This window comes from Aquila chrysaetos, chromosome 10 (assembly GCF_900496995.4).
Source record: "Aquila chrysaetos chrysaetos chromosome 10, bAquChr1.4, whole genome shotgun sequence".
Lineage (NCBI taxonomy): Eukaryota > Metazoa > Chordata > Aves > Accipitriformes > Accipitridae > Aquila > Aquila chrysaetos.
Window position 1 is genome coordinate 38,512,665 of NC_044013.1, and position 13,435 is coordinate 38,526,099.

At 42.6% G+C, this 13,435-nt stretch overlaps 1 protein-coding gene across 1 annotated transcript in view; it reads left to right on the forward strand.

Moving 5' to 3' along the window:
• EFCAB5 (EF-hand calcium binding domain 5) overlaps positions 1–8,770 on the forward strand; it is a 37,328-nt gene extending 28,558 nt beyond the window's left edge. Inside the window, exons 14-19 of the mRNA XM_030027608.2 lie at positions 242–456; positions 1,703–1,859; positions 5,218–5,507; positions 6,392–6,564; positions 7,303–7,531; positions 8,270–8,770. Of these exons, the coding sequence (XP_029883468.2) occupies positions 242–456; positions 1,703–1,859; positions 5,218–5,507; positions 6,392–6,564; positions 7,303–7,531; positions 8,270–8,455 (1,250 nt within the window). The 3' untranslated portion in view covers positions 8,456–8,770. The remainder of the gene's footprint in view (positions 1–241; positions 457–1,702; positions 1,860–5,217; positions 5,508–6,391; positions 6,565–7,302; positions 7,532–8,269) is intronic.
• Positions 8,771–13,435: the final 4,665 nt, after the last annotated feature.

Genomic DNA, 13,435 nt, shown 5'->3' on the forward strand with positions numbered 1-13,435 from the left:
CAGTGATTTGACCTGGTTGTATGATAGCATCCATGCTAGACTGCAGCATAAATCTGAAGAGATACTATTTGAAAAGTATAAGCAGATTAAGGCCCTTAGTCAGCATGGAGTCAGTCTGTATTCAGCCATACTTTCACTGGATAGGAAGTACAGGATTCAGGACCGTGTTGATACCTGCCACGTGGCCGGCTTTAGGGCAGCATTTGTCTTCCTGCAACACGCTGTGCTTTCTGTCTTTCAGACTTACATCCCATCATGGCAGAGATTCAGAACCGTTGGGCTTCTCATACTAGGAGTGCCTTTGATGAAAGCTGCCTCAACCTGCCACAGTTTGTACAGCTCATGGAGACATTTGTTGGTGAAGACATTTCTCTGCCTACTGTGAAGAGGCTTGTTGCGTTTATCAAAGAAGAATACAAACAGACAGAAGAGGAAAAAACAGAACAACTAGAAAAAGTAAATATTGATAAGTTTTGCTGATCCCACGTCCAAACAAAAAACAAGCAAATGCCTACAGACACTGACAAAGTCAACTTTTAATCTCATGCTGGCAGAGCTATTCACTTGCAGCCTTGCATTCTCTATTTCTTCAAGAGACCTTTTACCCCTTTGTTTTCATATGGATCCTCCCTCCCTAGCCCTTAGCTCTAGAAGTGATGACAGACTCATCGTGTAAGAGGTTGTCTTTCTGTTCTAGAGCCGGAGTCAGTGAGACAGCAGGTTGATAGTTAATTGTGAAAGAGCTCAAAACATTCCATTCTGCTTATTCACCTTTATAATAGCCAAGAACCTGATCTCTGACCTACTGCACTGGCATGTGCATATGAGGTTGGGGATGTTTTGGGGAGGATTTTAGAACAAGTGTGTTTGGTTTTGCTATGTGCATGGCTGTGTGTGAACATGAACATGTTTCTTTGTGTTTAAGTTACAAAGTGCTCTTGCCATGTGTTGAAAAAATATATTCCCCTTCAGCAATATCCTCATGCACAGCATCAGGGTGCCCCATATCACTTCAGAGTACAGATATATTTCATGGTGGGTCTATCCATAGTAGCCTCTCTAGCTGCATTTTCTTCAGACCTCTTTCTAGTTTCCCTCTGTGCTGCTGACCTAATTTGGATGAGCTATTGGATCTGACGGCTCTACTGTCCTCACGCTGAACACAACACACACTGCCAGTATTTTGGCCTTTGAGACAATTCCACTCTGGCCATTTAACACTGTATACTGTGCAAAGACTGGGTTTAAAGGACAAATTGTACATGCATTTGCTTAGAGCCCATGCACTTCAGGGCAGCACCAGCAAAATAACAATGTACAGAAATACAATCTGTCACGTCTTCGGGTGTTAATAACAAGGCTGTGGTTAGTTCTTGCTGGGAAGACATTTGTATTCTGGAAAACTTGCACTTACCTGAGTTGATGTCACCTTAGATCCAGCACGGACTTCGTTTGTTCACTGGGAACTAACCCTCTGCAGTGCTGATTCTGCCTGGTAAAACTGAACTGTCGGCTGTGTTTAGTGTTTCCAAACATCTCCCAGGTTTAATGATTCATCTCCAGGTCTGAGCTGTGTATGTACAGATTTGGCCTGGCCCATAGGAATTATGTGATCAGCATACCATTGCCGTTTCCAAACTTGTGTAGACACTGAGCGTCAGTGTCCAGGAGTTATCAAAGACCAGCTGTTCCTCTATTGTAGGTTCACCGCATATCTCGCTTGGCCCATCGGAAACTGCTTTTGGAGGCACTTTTTGAAAAGTGGGACAACAATGCATCCGGGTTTCTGGACCTGGAAGAGGTGGATGCTGTTCTAAGCACATTCAAGGAAGGGATGGAAAAAGAGGCCTTGAGGAAGGGTAAGGGAACAGCTCTGCTCTGAGAGAACAATGTCAACACAGTAGGCCTTAAACCATTCAATGACAGTGCTAATGAAGTTGTTGGCAAGCACCAGTCACTTTTTGTTTTTGCAAGCAATCATAAGCATACATGGTATGATGTATAAAATGAAAAGGAACAGTTATCCAGACCTACTTGTTAAAGCATAGCTCCATCCCCTCCTCCTGTGCAAGTCTCCTCTGCAAAAGATTCCCAGTCAGAGAGGTAGCCCAATGCTTTCATGATGTTGTGATGCATTGAAAAATTATTTCAGCTGTAACATGCAATGTATACTTGTGATATGGCAGTGAAAAACACACGTAAAGCCTGAGGACATGTTTGCACTTTTAGTCTAGCCCATCTGTGTTATCCAGCTATTTTTAATAGATAGACTTTACTGTGCTGTCTGCAGGAATGTATCTCATAGGAGAGGACACCAGCTTTCCTTATGGGTCTCAAATAGCCTTTGGTAATCCACACTGTTGCACAGTTCTCATAAATTAGATAGCAACTTTGAGTCTCACTTCTCTGTTGGTTCATTTCTTCAAATAAACTTAGCAAATTTGGTCCTTGACAGAATAGACTTGGGTCAGACTGAAGTGCTGCAGGTTCACCTAGACCTGTCTGACAGCATCATACATATTAACATGTGGGCATTAGGTGCTCTGAAATACTGTATTAGCAATTAAGAACATGTCTGCTTGTGTTCTTGGGTGGAGAGGACTGGTATATTCATGTTCATCTTCATGTTGCTTGTTCTGCTGCACATTACTAAAAATGGCTCATTTTGGCAACCACCAAAATCTCTTTATCCTTTAGCTCACTTGGGGAAGCTAGTGGGGAGCGCACTGGCATGTTACAGTTAATTGTCTCCAGGCTGCACAGCCACAGAAGAAACTGGCAGTTTACAGCTCTCCTGTATTCAAAGCATGCCAGAACACACTACAGAAATATGGAAAGATGTAGTCCCTTCCATGAAGCACTCATAAACTAAAGGACAAATAGATAGAAAGATAGCATAGCAAAATCAATACCACCTACAAGCAACATAAAACTATTCCTAGCAGCTTCAACCTAATCTCTCAATGACATCATGGAAAAAGCAGGTTTGGGGGAAGGATTCACAGACATTGCACTCCTCCTGGATGAAAACACAGAGTGAAAAGTGGGTAGAATTCTTTGATTTTCCTTGTAAGTGAAAAGTGTAACATTACAGATACAATGGGGAAAATAATTTGTTATGCTGTGGCTCAGTAATGAAGGCACTGATCATGCCATGATCAACTTCATTTGTATTTCTTTCTTCACCTCTTTCTTCAAAGAGAAGAGAAAGTGGAGGTGAAAATCCAAACAATTTTACACCATAAAAAATTCTCCATCCTACTTCTGTCAGAAAATCCGAAATTAAATTAAAAAGTACTCAGTGTTCTTTAGATGATGGACAGGATAACACAGCATTAACAGTCACCTCCACCATGATGGGGGCCAGTCAGTACTTGCTATTTCCATAGCTAAAATCAGTGATAAAATGCCCCCTGACTTCTGTGGGGGAAGGAGGAGGCACTCAGCTTCCGTAAACATCAGTGTCTTGGGTGCACTGGGAGGCAATCAGAGCAGCTCCCTGCCTGTGCCCGTGCATCATTAATCAAAGCATTTTCTATTACACTGTTACTTATAGCCCGCTGTATATATTGATCACAAAATACTCTTTGCTTAACAGCAAAATCACACTTCTAGCTATATCGCTAGTCGAAAGCGGCTTGACGAATCACTCCCTTTTCTTTACTTCTTGGAGTCCAACAGGATTTGAAATCAGCATGCAGAAAAAAAAAAAATTATGAAAGTGTTAGTCATTGAAATGCTCAGGAGAGACACTGCCGGGAGCATGATCCGGCAAGCCCAGCTTGGGCAGAGCACCCGAGGAATCCCGGCTTGCCAAAGCCGGGAGACTGCCTGCAACTTCGGCAGGCTGTGCAAGAGCTCCCCCGTGAGCCCAGAGCTCTGGGTGGGCGGCGGCAGCAGCAGCAGCAGCAGCAGCAGCAGCAGCAGCGGGTCTTGGGAGAGCTGGCACAGGGCTTGAACAATGCTGATTTAAGTAACAGCTGAATAGAAACCGATGAGGTAAATTTAGATTTTCATGCTCAGTCTGTCAGGATTACAAGTCTGAGGATGAGTCCCATTTGTCTTCAGGACCTCTGAGCAAACTGGAATTTTGTGAACTAGAATGAGTAGGTACAGGAAAGCAATTCTTCAGAGTCATAATTTGACCCTTACAGCATTCCTCATTCCCCCTTCCTCCAAGCAAAAGGCAACTCTGCCAGACCTTTCTACTGCAGCTTATTTGCCCGTGTTTGGGCAAGCTCAGCTGCAGACCCTGGGACACGAAAAAGGGGACTGAGGCACAGCTCCACTCTCCAGCCTTGTGCCAGATGGGAAGGAGCAGCCTCTGTGCAGTGATCTTTACTCCTTCACTCCCCTGGGAGCTAACAGGCAGAACTTGACTGTTTTAGGTGTTTTTTCACACTAATTTATTCTTCTAAACCCTGTATTTTTTATAAAAGTTCTCTTGCTCCACATCTACATCTCTTAGTGCAGTACATGTGATTCCAGAGCACCGTTGTCCCAACCTCTGTACAACTTCAGTAGAGCTTTTGTTTTCTTCTTTGTTTATAAGATTTAGCACAAGCCAAATGTTATTTCAATAATTCATCCAAGGCACCTAAAGAAGGGTAATTAAGAATGATAGTTATTTTGGAGGGCCTCAAAAGAAAAATATAATGCCTGCAAGTATGGTAGATAATGGGAAATCGAGGAATATGAGTGATCTGTGAAATCATCCGTAGACTCTGGCATTTACATTTTCAATGGGAGTGATGAGTAGTTTTTCTGTAAGGTCTCAACTACTATTACCGTATGCAGAATGCCTACCTGCAGCCCAGTCCCACCAGTCCCTCAAGTGTCCATAAAATTTGGTTCTGATGTGGAGATACCTCTGATTTTTGATAACTCCAAGCAGCTTTCCTATTTTCCATTGACTTTTGTTGTTTAGGTATGTTGCAAAGATACAAAAGGGGCACAGGAGCAATGCTGTGCAGGTTTCTTTCTCAGTAGGTGAGAAAGCAGGCATCTAGAGGAAAAGGTGCATCCAGTCTGGAAGCCGGAGATTACCTGTCATGATGACAACTTCCATTTAGGAGATAGCTGGAAGAAACCCAGAATGATGGACTGGAGCACTCCACCCAAAGCCAGTTTAGGGCTTGATTCATATTTTGCACAGGAAAAGCAAAACTTATTATTCAAATAGCTTGTCCCTGTCTTATTTTCTATTTCTTCTACTAGCAAAGAAACACCTTTGCAGCCGTTACCCACAGCTCAGCAGAGTGGGGAAGCTATCCCCAAAGGCATTCCAGACTTTCCTTGAGTTAGTTGCTTCTGAGTTCCCTGGCAATGAGGATGAAGCTATTGAAAACTTGGTGGAATTTCTGACCGCAAGTGTGGAACAAAGTCGCATGAAGTGCTTGCAAAGCTTAACCAGGAGGAAATGGCTGTACAATATCCAGCAAGCAGCTGAGACCAGTGGAGCAAGCATGGAACCAGTTTACAAAGCAGTGTTTAAGGCCCTCTCCCAGGTACGCATCCCACAGAGCACAAGAATCGCTTGTGTTGGGATTGTGACACTGACTTCAGCCCCTGCTGCATTTCAGTGGAACTCGCAGGTAGCATGGGAAGTTGGTCTGAGGCTGGTTTCCTTGTGCTGTTCTGCACTTAGCTGATGTTCAGGAGAGCCCATGGTTATGCACAGAAAGAGTCATAGGTCAGATCTGTAATACAAGAATTCTCATCCATGCTTTACCAATAGAGAATGCATTTCATGGATACTTATGTAACTTTTTGAAGAGCTGACTCAGATCAAATCTGGAAATCCATAGTTACAGTTCTGGAGCTTCTGAACTGAAACACACCAGAGTCAGTTTGGGACAAAGCTGCTTAATTTGTAGTGGAGGTAGTTTCATTTTTAACTTGCAGCTGCAAGTTAAACACTTTAGATGTTTGTCCTCACCATTAAAGCCCTCCACAAAACCAAACTTCTCTCATGGTAGCTGAAGTGTTCTTACAATATTTTCTAGATTTGTAGTAGCAACTCTGGCACTTGTTTGATTGTGTCAAAGGAATCTCCTATTGGAAAAGAAATCCATAGGAGTTTTGCTTAGGCACAGGTTATAATTAGGGATTATTTTTATATGAACTGCTCCCTATTAGCAGCAGGAAAAAAGAAATCCATTTTCCTTGCCAATTAAAATACCAAGTGGTTTTGCTTGTAACAGAGCATAGTACCGGTCAGACGGGATCACAGCATCGGCACATACGTGTCATGCAGTTGGTGCATGACATACCAAATCAGTCACCCAGAAGAGCATCTCAGCAAAAAATGAGACAAGTGCTAAGTACATGAAATAAGTGTAATGGCCAATGGCTAATGTACATAATGTAATAGGAAACATTTGGTTGCTAGGATGCAGAAACCCATGGGGATAACAAGAAGATCAGTGCATATATTGCCCTTTTGGAAGAGAACCAGCTCTCACCAGAGCAGGGACAGATTCTCCTACACTATGTGGCATGTACTGCAGATGATGCGCCATATGTTCTAAACCAGATACTTTACAGAGACATGAAAGGAGTCAGGTAAGAAAAGTTGCAAATAATTGTTCCTTTTTCTAAAAAATATTTGGAATGTTGGGGTACCAGGCAATGTTTGGGGTGCACTGGAAACAGAGGTTGGTAGAGTACTCCAGAGAGGAAATATCCTCAGGGACCATTGTGGAATGATTCATTATCATATACATGCCCTTATACTCTGCATGGTCTACTTAGAATGGCTCTGTTTGGGATTTCACTCCTTTCCTTGGGGAGATTAGCTCACAGTCTAATAAATCTCATCCTTTAGCAAATGTCTATTACATTGGGCCTACATTTTCTTCTTTAAAAATTAATTCCCTTCTCCCAGTTCACATCCACAGGATGTTTTTGAGAACAATGCCTTTCCTTCCCTAGTGTTTACACTATAAACAGCTTTCATGCCTCTTCTCATTTTCAAAAGCTAGACATATTTGTCTCTTTCTTTAAATATTGCTTCTTCTAATCTATTAAATGTAACTGCTGCTAGCTTCTGTATTCCTTTTCATTACATTCATTAGTTGATGTTTTCAAAATCTCCTAAGGATGAAAAGTGCCTTATTTATTACCACTGTCTTTGGGATGCAAGTGGTAAATGTGGTATTTCTGGGTGTGGTCAGAGTAAGGAGCTAACACCTGCCTCCTCTGATGCCAAAAAGCAGGGAGAGATCAAAGCTGCAGTATTTATTGCTTTGCTAAAGGTTTTCTGTTACTCTTAACAAACCTCCTCATAAGTTTATTTTTCAGCTTTGCAGCCGTTGAAGAGGGAAAGCCAATCCATGTTCCAAGAGTTCAGCTCCATGGAAGTATCCACTTCTGGAATTATGACCGCCCAGTGGAAGAGAGAAAAGGTTCACTCCTGATACTGCCATTGCACGATGCTCGCTGGAGAGCCTTTGGCATTCTAGGACTTGACACTCTTCGGGACCAATGTGAGAAAACCATCTTTCTGACCCATGAGGTCAGTTTCTATCAGGTGGGCACCATCCCAAAGCAGTTTGTTAGACTACTCTTCAAAAAGCTGTGTAGGGACCATGTGAATTTTACATGTTCATTCTGAGTAAATGTAAGATGTACAACTAGGAAAAGAACTGTGGGGCCCTTTTTACTGTATATGGTGACAGTGGTGTGAGCAGAACACCTTATCAATATCTTACTGATTAGCATCTTATCTGTAATTGATTATGAGGTATCACTTCATCAAGGATGTATTTAAGCTTCTCCTGACTAGTAAACTAATTGCACTTTTGTGCAAAGCCCAAAGATAGTAGCTTTTATTCCCTGAAACTCTGGACCTCATATTTTTGTTAGTTTCCATAAAGTGGCATGAAACCTTACTTTTTACATGGTGGAATAATTAGAAGCAACAGCAGTCCGGATTTCTTTGGGATGCTCTTTAGCATCAGCCTCATTGTGGCTGCATCATCTGGGCAGCAGGGAGCGCAGCAAGCCAACATTACCAGGCAATTTGGCTATCGCCACTAAAAAACAACTTTGTCTACTTTAGGACTTGGCTGTGACGGGGGTACTCTGCAGCTTTAGAGCATTATTTGATAAGGGACATTTCACAGTCACTTTTCGGCTTTACAAGTTCCGATTAAAGTAACTTGTTACAACCATTTTGCTTCGTTTTGCTGCATGAACGTTTCCCCAGCTTTTTTTCCCCAAATCATATGGAACTGTCTGGCTCATTTGGAGGATTCTGCTTTCACAGGGAGTTTCTCATGCATTCAGCAAAGCCTACCACCATATCTGCACACTGGAAAATGTTCTACAAATGACTGTTACTGCTCTGGACTGGTTGTATCCTAGGGCACCCAGCATCCACACTGTCATTACGTACCTGGTGGAACCTGGCAAAGACAAGGTATGCAGACTGCTGCAGCGAAAAGGCCTGTAATAGTCAGGGGCTGGAAAGCTGCTTTGGTGAGGATATGTAATTTCTAGCTGCCTGTGAATTCCCAGTGGTTTTATCATAAAAACTGAAGCCTGCCTGAGATTCTTGCGCCTGCCTGTGCAACAAAAGGGCTACGAAGGGAGAGAGGGAAGTTTCCTTCTGTAAAGGAGGCCACTCTTCAGTCTTTTCATCCTCCCATGTAAAACAACTCAAGAGCACTGCTAGTATAGCCCCTTCTCAAGCGGGTCCAGAGAAGGGCCACAAAGATGATCGGGGGCTGGAGCATCTCCCCTATGAGGACAGGCTGAGAGAATTGGGGTTGTTCAGCCTGAGGAAGAGAAGGCTCCGGGGAGACTTTACAGCAGCCTTCCAGTACCTAAAGGGGGCCTACAGGAAAGATGGGGAGGGACTCTTTAACAGGGAGTGTAGTGATAGGACGAGGGGTGACTGTTTTAAACTGAAAGAGGCTAGATATAGATTATATACTAGGAAAAAATTCTTCACTGTGAGGGTGGTGAGGCACTGGAACAAGTTGCCCAGAGAAGCTGTGGATGCCCCCTCCCTGGAAGTGTTCGAGGCCAGGTTGGACGGGGCTTTGAGCAACCTGATCTAGTGGAAGGTGTCTCTGTCCGTGGCAGGGGGGTTGGACCTAGATGCTCTTTAAGGTCCCTTCCAACCCAAACCATTCTATGATTCTCCATGGGAAAAGGGAATGTTCTCCTATGTCAGTGCTCACAGCTGCATAGCAACCAATAGAGCAAAACCCCACACCCATCCATCCATCCATCCGTCTGTAGGTTAGCCAACACTGCAAGTCCCTGCTAAAGCTTTGCTGTCTGGGACCTCTACAAAGGGAGATGCTCTTCTGTGGAGATTTTGTGCATGTCAAAATTATGGTATTTTGTAGGAAAAAAGAATGTCCTAGCTAATGTATTAGCTCTTCATTCTGAACTAATGTCAGCAGCCAAGACATAAATACAACTCAGGAAGTGGCTGCTTCCCGATTAGCTAGCTTGTAACAGCAGCCCCCCTCCCTGCAGATCATATTCCAATTGTTCAGCAGGCACTCGGGCCCTGGGAAGCTTGTCACTTCACGTACAAGTAAGTTAAGAAGACAAAAATTGTATGAAATATTTAGGACTGATCCTGTGTCATCACAAAGTCTGTATGACATCTGCTGTAGCCATAATTCAGCTGCTTCCTCTGATAAGCATGGTTTATGTTGGCAGCTTTCTGTTGTCATTCCAGGCTCTGCACTGTTCCCTTGTTAGCTGCCTGATAGCGAGGTCATTTGTTCCCCTCTATGCTTTTCATGTGTCAAGGCACACTGACACAACCATGACACGAGAAAGAGGACTGCAACAGGATGGGAAAAAGAAGGGAAACCTCTTCTTGGCCTGTGGGTGTTCCTCAGTGTGGAGCCTGGGGGTGGATTAAATAGCTGAGGGAGGTCCAGGGCACATTCTTCATCCATCTTGAGCAATACACTCTGGGAATAAAACCAAGCATTGTTGGGAAATGTCTTTAAACCATCCATTGCACTTGAATGTACATAGGAGTTTCCTTTAAGAGATAAACAATTTCCTCCCTCTCCAGGCTTCAAAATGGCTGTTCCTTTCTTGGATGCAGCTAAACCTCCCTTTTCTCTCTGGCAGACATGGGACTACGCTCTGCGCAAGATGCTTACTACAGATAATACAGGACAAAAAGAAATTCATAGCTCTCCTGTCCTTCTCCTCAGAAAAGAAAACCTCTTAAGGTAGGTTCCAGGACCTGCAATCAAACTAGTCACCTCTGGTCCTACGCTCCAGCCTGCATCAGGCATGATCGACATTATGTAAAGCCCATCGTAATGCAACCCTGCAGGAGTGTCTGGCTATAGCTCTCTCACGATCAAGGCTTCTGGTGTGTTTGCATGTGATTACTGAATTATGAAGGGGTGAGTTTTTCTTTGAGTTTAGGCCTGCAAAAACTTAACGTCTGACTTAATGCTTACCAGCTGAGCGGCCAAGCAAGCTCTACATCTGCTGCGAAAGGTTTGCAGGATTAGAGCCTACACTGAACCATTTTGCTCTTTAGAATAATCTGTCTTTTTCCCTGGCCATATTAGTCTCATTTCCTTCAACTATCTGTTTCCTTCCACTGCCAAGATCCTCACAGTCTCGTCTCTTAAGCATACCGTCCTTGTTGTCAAAGTTGGTTGAACAGCCATTTGCTGTTCCAGCAGATGTTTTTACTTTTAATGAAACTCTATAGAACAAATGTCAATGCGATTATAAACAGGAAACTGTTTTTAAAGCAAGGTTTCTTAAATTTTTATGATTTTCAGCAATTGCCTTGGCTAAGCAATATTGTGTTCCACAATGCTATTTTCTCCTTTTTGTATATGGCTTGAGTGATACTTAAAGCTGTGCATATTTCAGTTCAAGGAAATAAAAAATGATTCAGTAACGTAATACCTTTCTTTGTTTTAACAACAAGACATGAATGGCATCTTACTAAAATATGCTAAATAAATTACCGAAAGTAACGGGAATGGTAAAGTCTAGTACACTTTCCTCTCTTTACTCTTATTTCAGAGATTACCTATTTAAGTGCACAGACAGTTCACAGGTCATTTACACTTCTGTCTGTGGAGAATACCACATTGCAGTACCTCTCCGTGACCTATCAGGACAAGCTCTTGGGATATTTGATATCAGCATTGGACGCCACCAGAAATTACCACCTCGTGAACACAAAGACCTGCAGAAAATGCTAAAGATGGCCCAAGCTGCCTGCTCTGAGATACTGAAGATGTCCTTAGAGGAAACAGAACCAACCTATGTACTGGGTATTGTGCATACAGAGCCAAGATAGGTTTTTTAGGGATGAAATTAGGAATCTCAGTAAAACCACATCTAAAGTCTAATTCCTACAAATATGGAAAGACAAATACAAACCTTTGGTACATGTAAACTACTCCTGAGCAAGCCCAAGTGCTTAGCAGAGTAGAGTTAAACAGAATGTTTAGATTTTGACTCTGGTTCACAGGGTATTTTGTGCGCAAGTCCCACTGAAATCAAAGGTGTGAAGCAAGGTGCTTTGTTCCCTTCAGGGATCTAGCATGTCCTCCTCAGAACTGCCCCAACTAAGATCAAAAGGATTTGAATGTCACAAATACAGAATTACCTGCATGGCTGAACCTTTCATGGTGTCAGGACCTCTGCCTGCCCCTGAGGCAAGCTTTGTCTCCTTCTCAAGCACATACCCATTTTTAAAATTGCATAGGATACTTGGGCTGTATACAAATTAATCGATCAAGGAGACAAAGAGTTAATCATAAAAAGGACAGAGCCTTTCAGTCAATAACATAAGTCTTGAGTAGCAGATGTTTCTGAGCAACTTCTTGAAAGGTTTGCTTTTGATTCCAGAGGCAGAACACATGGCAAATTTGAGGCATGCAGGGATTCTGTTCCACCGATTCATGCTACAGGACCTGCGTGAGTGTGTCCAGAAACTTGATGCCGAGAGCTTTGCTGAAATAAAGAGCTACGTAGAACCGCCAGCTCTGGTACATAACATAGTTAAGGCTGTGCTGTTGCTTCTCCATCCAAACTGGAAGGGGTCAGAGAAGACTGAGAACTGGAGTCAGTGTAAACTGGTGAGACTTCAAAATATTGAGACTTTTTTTCCACTCTTCTTCCCTCAAGAAAATATAGTAGAATTTGCCAAGGGTGAATTGGCAGTGAAATAATTCATTACCTACAGATTTCCTATATGCTTTTCTCAGCGACCTTTAATTCTGTAACCCTTTCTTAAGTTTTTCACTGCCACCTGACTTTTTGTTCTCTGCATTGCAGAAACTTGATGACAGTTTGATTCAGGAGATTTATTGCTTTGATCCAACTGCTGCATCTGTACAAGTTCAAGCAGAGCTGCTGCTGGACTGCATCACTGGTAAATATCATGAACTAATTGTGAGATTACCAGACACAGCTCAGCAATGAAACAGTGTCAGAGGCAACTTTCAGCTGAATGCTTTTAAGGTCCTTACTTCAGAAATTAACTTTGATTTCGCGATAGATTAAACAACAGATAAAGGGTCCTAAATATCTGCGGTCTTTTTTGGTCAATAAAAGCAAACCTGTTAAATTTAGAATCAAAATTCACTGCCTTAAGGAAAGGGGAGCAGATCAGCTTTGAAACCTACCAGAACAAGTGATCTCATTGTAAACCTCCAGATAAACATATTAAGAATGATGATTCTTTTGGCAAGTAATATGTAAAGACATACTAAGAATGATGGTTCTTTTGGCAAGTAAATCTACTTCAGACTTCCGTGCCCTGCCCTAGGGACTCACCCAGCTCCAAACAGCAACATGATGGTGGGAGGACAGCGTGAGCCCTCCTCCTTGTAAACACCATCTGCCAGGTACTTAATATACTCGCTGGCCATATACAGGAGCTGGTTTTCAGTCTGTCTTTCTCTCCTTTAATGAATGTGGGCTTTTTTGCTGCCAGAGCAGTCAAGAGGCTATTATTATTATGCAATATTGCTGCAAGAGAAATTACTATTGTTCTTGTTGAGATCTTTCACTTGATGATGTAATGCCAGACTGAAGAGGCCTGTTAAAAATCAAATGTGGACAAGACTTGTTAGTTTAGCTGGAGATATTTATCAACAGTACCCTGCCTACTGATGAACAGTGAACATTTAATGCAGTCATAGCTCCTTTTCATGTGTTCTCCTCATATATATTAAATTAATTCACTGGAAAGAATGAAGCAGGCCTAGAGCATCCAGTCTTCCTCCAGTTGGGGACGCAGATGTAATTGGAAAGAATACAGCTTTGGCAAACTGCTGGTATGCTACAAAATTTGGCTTCCCAGGATGGAACTTGTTCTGAGAGTAGTGTCAGATCAGTGGTGTCAGTACAGGTATAACTCACAATTATAGCAATTTCTTTAAAATGACCATCAGTGTTCACACATGGTGTATGT